Source organism: Watersipora subatra, unplaced genomic scaffold (assembly GCF_963576615.1).
Source record: "Watersipora subatra unplaced genomic scaffold, tzWatSuba1.1 SCAFFOLD_145, whole genome shotgun sequence".
NCBI lineage: Eukaryota > Metazoa > Bryozoa > Gymnolaemata > Cheilostomatida > Watersiporidae > Watersipora > Watersipora subatra.
Window position 1 is genome coordinate 116,520 of NW_027045222.1, and position 11,255 is coordinate 127,774.

Below are 11,255 nucleotides of genomic sequence, written 5' to 3' on the forward strand. Positions count from 1 at the left end.
ATCATACGACTATTATAAAATAATGTAATTATCGTACAATTATAATATAATATTATGTAATTATCGTATAATTATTATATAATACTATGCGATTATCATACAATTATTATATAATATTATGTCATTATCATACAATTATTATATAATACTATGTAATTATCATACAATTATTATATAATTACCACACTGTAATAGCGCGAAGGTCAGAAAATAATACTATTACTTGAATTTTAACTTAGTTTTCAGCAAACTTGTTGGTGGAAGGTCTGACGGAGAGACAAGCCTATGAATGGTTTTAGACATGGTTTATGACAACGAGGTATCCCTTTCAACCAGAACCATATTCAGGACATACCATTAATGATTCCCGACTCTCTCTCTCCAAACATATGAGGGCAATATCAACCTGTTTATTTGCTAGGTACTCCTCTATTATCTTGATGATTTCCTTGTCGCCGAGCTCAACCGTATGAGAGAGTGTCGTGATGAGGGAAGATTAAACTCTCACGAATCGGAAAATTAAAAAATTAGCGCTGTTTCTACATCGAGGCAGCACCATCCTGTAGAGATAGAAGTAACAGTCTGTGTAATAATTTAGTGAGAAGACACTCAGACCTTAGAAAGTCAAGGTAGAAACACTGAAGAAAGATTGTCAGAGGTCAATAACACCTAGGAAAAAATGTTTTTAAATATTTCAGTGTCTTTGGCTGTCATTCATACTCTGTGTAAAACTGCTAGTAGCTTGACTTCACCAACTTACACGTGGTTTGTGCGTATATTTTTTATATGGCTGTTGAATGCAAGAAATATAAGAATTTCTCAAACTAAAACATGTAGACTATTACAATCAACAAGCAACAGACATATCTTTCAAAATAGGAGGTAGATGCTACCTATTCAGACTTGAGATTGGCAAAAATTGTAGCCGAGCCCTTTCAAGTCAGTACCTGAGCCTGTTTCATACTTTGTATCAAACAGATGTCACAGCAAACATAGTACCGTGTATCAAGCCCTTTGCAAAACCAAGCTGAGTTTCAGTAAAGCGATTAAAACTTGTACATGAAAATGTTTCACCCTCGTACATCGTACAGAACTAACGCAAAGGAGATACCAGATATAGAGAAAAACACTGATTCTGGAAAGTGAGAGAATGACCACTATATAGAGTGAATAGAAGATATGAGCTACGAGATCGTACAACAAAAGCGGATGACAAATTATATTTATGATGATGAGAGAGAGTACGAATAAAAATAGCTTACAGCGCCCAGCTTAACATGAATATATATATCAAAACATAAAACAATCAAAAAACTTGATAACATAAAACCTACAAAAAGAATGTTTGGATCCTTAATAATTATAAGCAACTTACATGAAATAATAAGCAAATATATAAATAATTATACTCAATACAGTTGACTATCGCAATGATACAGCAACTACAATATATTTCCTGAATGACCTTCTACTAACTTAATGTAAATTATGTAAATTTACATATACATATATACATGTACTTTACAGCTTGATCTTATGGCATATATACAGCTAGATAAACGACTATGAATATACGGATTCCGAATAATTATAAGCAACTTACATGAATTAATAAGCAAATATATATATATATATAATTATATTCAATACAGTTGACTATCGCAATGATACAGCAACAACAATATATTTCCCGAATGACCTTCTAATAACTTTACATATACATATATACATGTACTTTACAGCTTGATGCTATGGCATATACAAGGCTAGATATTTAAAAGTGACTATGAATATACGGATTCCGAATGATTATAGGCAACTTACATGAAAGGACAAACAAGCCAGTATGCAATCCAGCTAAATACTGTTAAGATGAAATGATTCAACTCCAGCACCATGGTGACCATTGCACGAGTATATAACTATAGAAACCTACGAGAATACGATTATGAACCCCGGGGTGACTAGATCACAACTGATCGAGGGATAATTGACATTCCTCAAACTGGGACAAATTTGCCAAACGATGGAAAGCCATCCAATAACTGTCGCACAATAAGACTAGCTACTAACTAGCCGCGACGAGACACTGCATTAAGAGACCGCCACACAAAATGTACTCAGTGGAAAAACCAAAAACATGACACAGAGGCGTGTAACCAATGTTATTGAACTGAGATGAGGATCACTGCTGGGAAAAACTGATAAAGACCGAGGGCTACGCACAAAGCAACCAATAAATGGCAGATTATTAGGACGGATTCGGCATGAATTTTTAAGCTAGGGTCTGGCTTCACCTGACGGCTAATATGTGTCAGGGTTTAAAACGATATATGACCAATCAGCAAATATGAAAACCTAGAGCAATTGCTATGCTGCCGGAAATATCAAGTATGGGATTTGTCCAACCATCACAGCTGATGCGATGTGAATGTATGAGACATCAATTGAATTGGGAATTCTCTGGCCATTGTAATGAAGAGCTTAGGAATGAAAACATAAAATTACAACTAAATAATGGATATTATTTATCAACACCACTTAATATAAAAGAGAGTAACTGGCTACAACAAATACTAACAGGTATTCAACGAAGTCAGCAACTCTACAGAGTGTCAAGCACAAGGAGAGGGATATCAACAATATAACAGGAGGCAGCCAGAATTAGGACTGTTGAAACATTGTAGCAGTCAGCATACACCAGATCAGCAACAAATAACATCTGTCAATTTATTTTAGCTTCAATTATATTAAGTTTATATGTTTTTCTGCCCTGTACTTCAGTCTCTTACAGCTAGGAGCATTAACTGTCAAAAAAAGACTCTCTTTGGCATGTTCTCCATCTGGTGTTGACGCAATTTCTATGATTGATTTCTTCCAATTCTGAAGTTCATAATTTTCAATTGACATTTTCTAATTATCGAATCTTTTAATGTCCTTTGGCGTCTTGCTGCTTGTACGTATTATATGCTTATCCTGTGGTCTGGCTACATTCCCTATCGGTATCTTGTTTTCACAGTATTTCCATACAACAACCTTCTCTAGTACTTGAACCAGTAATGATCAATTCAGTTCCCACAAGCTAAGCAAAAGTGTGTAAACTGAATAATATAGTCAAAATAGATTAAAATGACAAAGCACATTCAACACTGATGTCGTGTGTGGATTTGTGTTAGTTTTTAGTTATACATAACGTAAATTCTCCATATCCACCCATGGGTTTTTAAGCAAGAGTTGCATAAATCAGTTATGTAGGCTAAGTGTTTTTTATTTGAGCTTTGTAGAAACAAGGTTACTCTACAGTCAATGTGATGGAAATAAATACATAGTCGCATATTACCTGCTTTTTCCTGTACTATGGTGGTACTTTTCGGTTGTAAACAACAATTGCAAACGAAATGCGCGCTTCAGCGACCAATCCATTGGTCATGACCCTAGCATTAAGCTATTCTAGGCGTAAGGTGCCGGTGCGTATATCGATATATCATTGATATTCGTACGTTATTGGCTAATAGCCTATAAGCTGCCACGATTACTTATGTTTACGGTGAAAATAACTACATGTATGGACGATTGTTTGCATGAGTGTAAGGATATTACGCTATGCGTTAAAGTCTATCAAAACAATTATTTATTGGAAGGGGTCAGGTATAATTGCAGTGGCTCAAAACCTGGTCAGTTTCTGGGTCGTTTTGTAGGGGTGGAGCTTAATCCGGAAATACAAAAGCTTTAAAGTTAGTCGAACTACTGCAAACGTTTAGTTGTTGATAAATCGAGTAGTTATCTATTTGTTTAACAAAATATCACGTAAGCATCTTTTCCAAGCAAATTTTTAATTACAAATATGAGTTCTTTTAGCAAAATAACATAGAGTATTTACATAGCTGTTTATCGTAGTTTTTTCTTGTTAAGAATAAATGGTAACACGCTCACAAAACGGAAAAAATCTTCTCAAAAATACACCATTAGTTATTCTGTATTCGTTTATATTTGAAAAATAGTTATATATTTTTTTAATATGAATACACTTTTGTAAAGCGGTATTACATAAAATATTGAAAAGTTACGATTATGTTCTGAACAAAGAAAATGCATATTAAAACGGTTGTCCACTTTGTTACCATTCTGAGAGCCTAAAATGATTCTATTTTAATTCACTGTAAATATTAGTATTAGCATCTCGTTAGGCATTGATTGTAAAAATGAAGGCAACAGAAGACATCAGTTTTTTATCTTTACTGTATTTGCTGCAAGCACACACTTTTTTAACAACTAACTTTATATTACTACCAAGTCTCAACTGTAGGACATTTTGAAGCAACGACAGTATGTAGCTACCTAAGGAACAACCATTTAATTGTGTATCTCAAATTTTATTTGAACTTGTTACTACAATGGTGCGCTGTCAGTAGCACCGCCAGGCCTAGGCTGTATCTCATCTGTTTGGTTCACAAAAAGTGTAGGAGAGGAGGCAAGGTAAAGCAAGTTTTTGTAGTCTTCTGCAATGCAGGGCAGTTATATTTTTGGACTAGACAGCCTGCCTGTGATCAGTAGTCCTCAGTAGTCAGAGTCGCTTACTGCTTGCAATTTGTCTTAAAAAATTAATTGAAATGCACTGCATATTCATATTGCTTCAAGACCTCAGTGGGTCATCATGTATTCATAACTGACTTTTTGTATTCATCATTTCATCTTCTATATAGACCTACCTACAGGCCTCCCGTGCCTGTAGTCGGCAATCATGTCGGTAGGTTATCGAAGCCTCGATAGCTGAATGACATGATCGCTGACGACAGTCAACTTCTACGAGGAGCCTGAGGGCCTACCAAATATATATTTTTAATTGCAGTGCATTTAAGCATTATGCCGCTCCTTCTTGCCTCATTGTTAGACGAGTCTGAGCAAGCTATCAAAGCCCATGAAATCGAATATGGCAACAAGTTTTACACAAACCATGAGGACGGCATATTCAACAAGCATGAAAGACTTTTTGAAGGTAATCTCATATCCTTAAAGCACTTTTTCTTCACTGCCTAATTTGTGATCTTGCGTTAAAAATGAACATTTTATACCTCGGATATTTTAGTGTAATATTGATGTTGAAGTGTAACCTTGATTGTAAAATGTAGGCCTATGCTTGGTTGTTGTGCAATAGAAGTACATGTCAATAGTAGCTTATATGTTTTTATGCTGCAGTTTGATGGAGCCCTTTTTGGTTTATTTTTGTACCATGTGATCTATGACGTCACAGGCCCTACTTGAAGCAGAATTGACACAATTTTCATCAGTTCACTAGCAACTCACACTGGATACACACCATCTAAGTCTCAGCAATAAAGGATTACTCTCTATAGACACTCAACTTTTAAGCTTAATTTGACGAAGTGGATATTCGGGTATATACAGACATGCAGTGGATTACGATCAAGCTTATAGTGCAGCCTTGATTTGAAGATATACATGGACTTCAGTGTACAAGCATTGGCATGCAATTGAGATGACATTAAAAATCATTGTATATATTAATAACTACAATCAAGCAAGCAATAAATGTATCAAGCATCATATACATGCAGCAGTTAGTTCCCAATTGAGTGTTAGCAATCAAGTAAGGCTAAAAACCTACAACGTCTTCAGCTAATGAATCTAAAAAATCTGTACCATGTTTCTTAATTTTAAAATTTTATCTGCTCTAATTTAGCAAGGTGAAAATATTTGGAGAGGTAAGAACGTCATCCATGACAGTCAAAGCTATTTATGTATGTATGGCGAAGAAAAAGAGTATGGCGAAGAAAAAGAGTATGGCTGCATGTACGGCCCTGAAAGACAGCAAACCCAGAAGGAAAAGTACAAAGAACAGCGGAGGGTAAGTTACCGGTACACCAAGAATATTTTACTCAGCCTATTATAAGGGATATTTTTGGACAGCAAAACTCGGTCATTGTATGTCCAATATATTTAGACAGGGCTATCCTTCCATGTCTTTGCAAATGCACAGATAGTATAGTATGGATTTTACATAGAGATGATGAATAATATTTATTACTTTTATGGATTTTAAATTGTTTTATTTCTGAAATAGCTATCTTGTAACAAAAGCATGCGTGCACATTTATATTCTTGTAAGCCAAAATCAGAGAATGCAGTACATCTAAGTCTACACTACTGTGAGGGTTGCGACATGTCTAAGCTGTATTCGATACTTTGCTTTCGGTCTCACAGTACATCAAAGTTCAAAAACATTTTCTCTTCTTTTATTCATCTACACTCTCATAAAAATTTGGTAGAATTGCAAAGAAACACAGACTTGATTGGAATGCTCAGATACCATATCCTTGACCCAATAGCCAGTGAAGTTTACGGCAATCTGTCTCATTTTTCTTGAGAATTTCTCATCGTGAGGCCTCACACATGCGCCAGATAGTATTATATCGCAGTTCACACCTTTGGTTAAACTTGGACGTAATATTTTATTTTACATTGAATATTTCACACCTAAAATTTGCAAAAACAATCATTAAAAGCAAGATAGAATGAAAGCTTATTTTGGAGCTCTGGCAACAAGGCCTTTGTTTGGACTCTTTTGCCAATTTAAATTTAGTTAGATTGTGCCCACAAATATAAATATGCTATACATGTGCATAAATTCATATATGTTGTCACATGGTGTCGATATACATAATTTACGTATTGTTTATATTTTTAGTCACAGAATCCAACAAAGAGACCGCATCCTCAAGACAATACATCTGATAGTAACACGGAGGTACTCACTCACATAACCAGCAATAAAATTTTAGGCAAATCGTGCAATATTAATTATGGTTAAATGTGGAATTTCATTGGTAGGCGAATCTTCAAGCCATTTATAGCCCTAGATTAGTAGCTAGAAAAACGTGAAGTTATAGTAGGATAATGCAGAAGAACCCCTTGTGTAGGCAGGATTAGGTTTCAGAAACAAATTATTTGCTGCCAACTGCGATATTTGTTAAGTTGCCTGTTCACACCCAGCCAAACGTTCAATGCCTCGAGCATTCTGATTTATAGCTCAAGATAAGGAGGAAACGTAGTGCTTGCTCAGGATGGGTAGGAGTAAGAGCAGAGGCTATGTGAGCTTCCATAGATGTGGGGAGCATCTACGAAACGCCACAAACGACAGCATTATAGATGTAACTCAGACACCTGATGTTACTTTCATACCTAACAGTCCGGTGAGTGGTAATATTCAGTAACTCAGTTTTAAAATTAGAACCCTGTTGCATGATGCTTTTGTGTCACTTTAGTGTAAGTGCTCAGTGTCTGAATTGGAGAAAGTTGTGCAGCGATGCTCCCAAGTCTTTGATTCCAGATTTGTAAAGCATATCAAATCGCTGGCATGCGTTTTGCTCCAAATCAAATCACTTAGAAGGGTGACTGCTCAGCTTTCAAATAAAATGAAATTAAAACCATCATCCACTATGTAATTGATGGTTTTAATTTGATTTAATTTACAAACTGGGTAATCCATTTTTATGGTGCTTTAATGCCAATCTCATGATTGGTGATTTGATGTAATGTGCAAATCTCTAATCAGGATTTGGGAGCATCTCTGGAGTTGTTATCAACTCTTTGAGAGATTGATAACAAGGTGCCACAACACCATCCGATTCATAGACTGAGTACTTGGACTAATTTCGCTGTTGTCTTGTACAAGTCAACTCTATGGGCTAAGTCAGTTGAGCAATGTAGGATTGGAGAAGATATATGAAGTCAGGAAATAATTGTGAAATAAAACTACTGTAAAAACAGTAATAAAGTCAGGAACTAGCAAAAGCAGATTTGTCCGGTTCTTTGAGATCGCCAAATTACCTTCCAGCTAATCACAATGTCCAATGTAACTTTCCAATCTACTTCATTAAATTAACAAATAGTATTCTTGTCAAAGTCAAAAATTGTCGCAAATAATGCCACTTGAATACTGCATTCACAGTACTTTACAAGTTCAAGGAGATGTAAATACACATGCTATGATTGTTTTTATTTTAGATCAAGGATCTCCAAGAGGAGTTTGCAGGGAGTAAGAAATGGCAGAGCAAAAATGCTTCCTGAGGCTTTCTAATACAAGCAATATCTAGATAGGCATAGAGCAAGGTTGTTCCCCATAGCTGTGGGTGAACTGGCAATGAAGGGAAGTCACGCCAGATGGCATCTGGCGTGCCCTCTACCTCATTGCCAATTCATCTGCAGCTATAGAGAACAAACTTGTTCTAGATAGGAATACTTTTATATGCAAAATCTCGAACTGTTTCAGCTTGTACTGTGCTCAATTTTGAGTGAATATATTGATCAAATTAAAACATACCTACATACATTAAACATTCAGGATTTTCAACACTGATTTTTTTTTACATAAACCATACTTATATTCACTTATTTTCACATATCTACATGTAGTATATGTAGCCCTTTTCTACTCTGTTATTCTGTTCTCATTTGTGCTTGTTAAAGGCCTTTTATGGCTTTGGTGCTGATGTGGTAGTAATTAAGTTATGTGCAACATTTTCTTTTTATATCAAATAAAGTAAAATTATTAAACTTTACGATTTATCATGATAGATTCGTCCGATAACTAAAACAACCTACTTCCCATCATTGTTCCAGTGGTCCATCACCAGACATTTTGTCATTGCGCATCGACTTTTCAAACAATGTATGTTGTACAACATCAGCAATGCCAATAGACATACATCATGCTGAAGGTTTTGTGTGTGCTGCCCTCTGATTTTCCAGAATTGGCTACATTGTGCTTGTGGAGGTAACGGGAAAGCTGCTAACAATGATGCACAACAATTGCCACATGCATTATTTATATTGGAGCAAGAAAATACATCATCATGCCAACAAAAAGAAAATATTTTTTGCTCAACAAATCAAGAAAATTTTTTTGGTCACACAATGCTGTACATAAATAATAAATATATAAGCAAATTGACAAATGAATACCTACAGAGTGCGGTCATGTTCAAAATCTAAACAAAGTTAGTTGTTGGAGAAGTCGGTGTTTGTAGTAAAGATAAGATAGACTAATGTCTTCTGTTGCCTTTTCACAATCTTTGTCTTACGATACGCTAACATAAATAGTTACACTAAAATGAAATAGAATCTTCTTTAGCTCTCAGAATGGTAGCAAAGTAGACAATTGTTTCAATGTGCATTTTATTTGGTTAGAACATAATCACAAATATTCAATAACTTATATAATACCACGTTACATACATGTAAGTGCAATCATATTACAACGTATGTAAGACATTTTTCATACACACTGTATAAACGAATACAGAATAATTAATGATGTATTTTTGAGAAGATTTTTTTCCGTTTCGTGAGCATGTTACTATTTCGTCTTAACACGACAAAACTACGATAAACAACTATGTGAATACGTTATGCTAGTTTGATGAAAGATCTCATATTTTTAATTAAAGATTTGTCTAAAACGATGTTTATGCTTTATTTTGTTACAAAAAAATAATAAGATTACAGACTCAATTTCTAACCGACTAAACATTGGCACTTGCTTAAAACCTCGTCGCTTAGTGCCGACAAAACATTTGCATTTCCGGATTAAGCTCCACCTCTACAAAACGACCCAGAAACTGACCAGGTTTTGAGCCACTGCAATTATACTTGACCATTGGAAGGCATGATAAATGCATAGACCGAGATAGTGACAGGGCTAACAGCAGATGTTGATTGATAAGCATTACATGCCAACAGTCGCGTATTGAAAAAAACTCGCAAGAGTAGGGTGGGGACAACCCCTAGCTCTAGATCTCTGCGCTTTAACCAACGCTACAACCTGCTGAATCCAACAGGAGGGAGCTGAAACCAACTCATTTATGCTCTGCTGAACCCAACAGAGTGCGCTGAACCTAACGCTGCTGACTGTACAACCTGCTGAAACCAACAGGAGGGAGCTGAACCCAACTCGCTTCCGTTCTGCTGAAACCAACAGAGTGCGCTGAAACCAACGCCGTAACCTGTTGAAACCAACAGGAGAGAACACAACTCTTGTAAGGATAATTATTTAATTATCCTATTTATTTGTAGTCATTTTTTGTGAGCTTGCTGTTAGTGCCGATTATAAACGATATTTCTCCAACAATAACGACTTTATTATAGTAATACTAATCATGCATCCAATTCAAGAGTCACACCCAAGCTGAACTGCCTAAAAATTAGTGGCAGTATTTATATTACATAAGCGATTGGCCTAGAGATTGACGGTTATCGTTCAAACCGACCAATCATATCGTCTTGCTGACTGCCGAGTTTCTAAGAATTTTCACATACAGAACAATAAAAAATTATCCCTAGACAATGAGCCATTATAGCATAACAATCTAAACACTAACAAAAAGCCCAGAAAATTCTACATATACTGGGTAGCGAACAGTAAGTGTAAAAAAACATTAAGACATATTTCGATAACGAAAAGGGCTAATTACAAAATCTTATCTCGAGAAAACGTAGAACAAAAACGGAAACAATATTGTTTAAGTAATCTTAAACCACTAACAATTAATTATAACAGAAACTTAGAATATTTTGACATGTAACCATGAACATAAAAAATGTCTTCCAATGAGTGAACGGTAAGAAATAAATTATAGAAGATTGTTCACTGCGTAAAAGCCTTAATAAATGGCGTCTGTTATCTTTTCTAGGTCATTCACTATCCCAGAAGTCTCTTCTCTATATATATATTGGCTACGTCACCTTTTCCCTTTGATCAGTTCACCATGTTTTTCTGCGCCGGGTGTCCAGAGCGCCTTGATGAGCCTGACGTCCATGGGACCGATAGCATCCAAATAAGACAACTCTTCGGAGTTATTCCTCCACGGTCTTTTTCATGGCCACCACTCCTTTCATAGAGTTTGTTCTTTAGAATATCTCGCTTTATTTTTACGTTTACAACACTATCCTCCCCTAAAACTTCATTCTGTCCCAGAATGGCATTACTTCTATGGCAGACATCTAAGCGGTAGTCCGGTAGGTGCTGACATAAATTAGTAGGCTGGGTTGGCGGAATAGTGTGATCCCCCAGCTTGGATATCTCTGTGTGATCCTGGAGCAGAGGGACGGGTTGCTCCATCACCTCTGAATCAGGAGGGCGATCCGTTGGCTTAGGCAGTTTTTTTCTGCATATTCTGGTGGTGCTTAGTCTAATATCACTTTCATATTGAATAGGGTTTCCCCCTTTGCACTCCATT

General features: G+C 35.9%; 1 protein-coding gene across 1 annotated transcript; it reads left to right on the forward strand.

Annotated features, from left to right (window-relative positions):
• The first annotated feature begins 3,747 nt into the window (after nt 1-3,747).
• Nucleotides 3,748-8,343, forward strand: LOC137410028 (uncharacterized). Its single transcript, XM_068095640.1, has 6 exons — nt 3,748-3,807; nt 4,850-4,996; nt 5,702-5,866; nt 6,707-6,766; nt 7,048-7,211; nt 8,026-8,343. The coding sequence occupies exons 2-5, from the start codon at nt 4,919-4,921 to the stop codon at nt 7,111-7,113; spliced, it is 369 nt and encodes a 122-aa protein (XP_067951741.1). The 5' UTR covers nt 3,748-3,807; nt 4,850-4,918; the 3' UTR covers nt 7,114-7,211; nt 8,026-8,343.
• The last annotated feature ends 2,912 nt before the right edge of the window (nt 8,344-11,255 follow it).

Bases quoted from the DNA above. Each gene is read 5' to 3' on its own strand.
- LOC137410028 (XM_068095640.1), top strand. From the start codon at position 4,919: ATGAAATCGAATATGGCAACAAGTTTTACACAAACCATGAGGACGGCA. The intron at 4,997-5,701 runs GTAATCTCATAT...GCTCTAATTTAG, and splicing joins GCATGAAAGACTTTTTGAAG to CAAGGTGAAAATATTTGGAG. The intron at 5,867-6,706 runs GTAAGTTACCGG...TTATATTTTTAG, and splicing joins AGTACAAAGAACAGCGGAGG to TCACAGAATCCAACAAAGAG.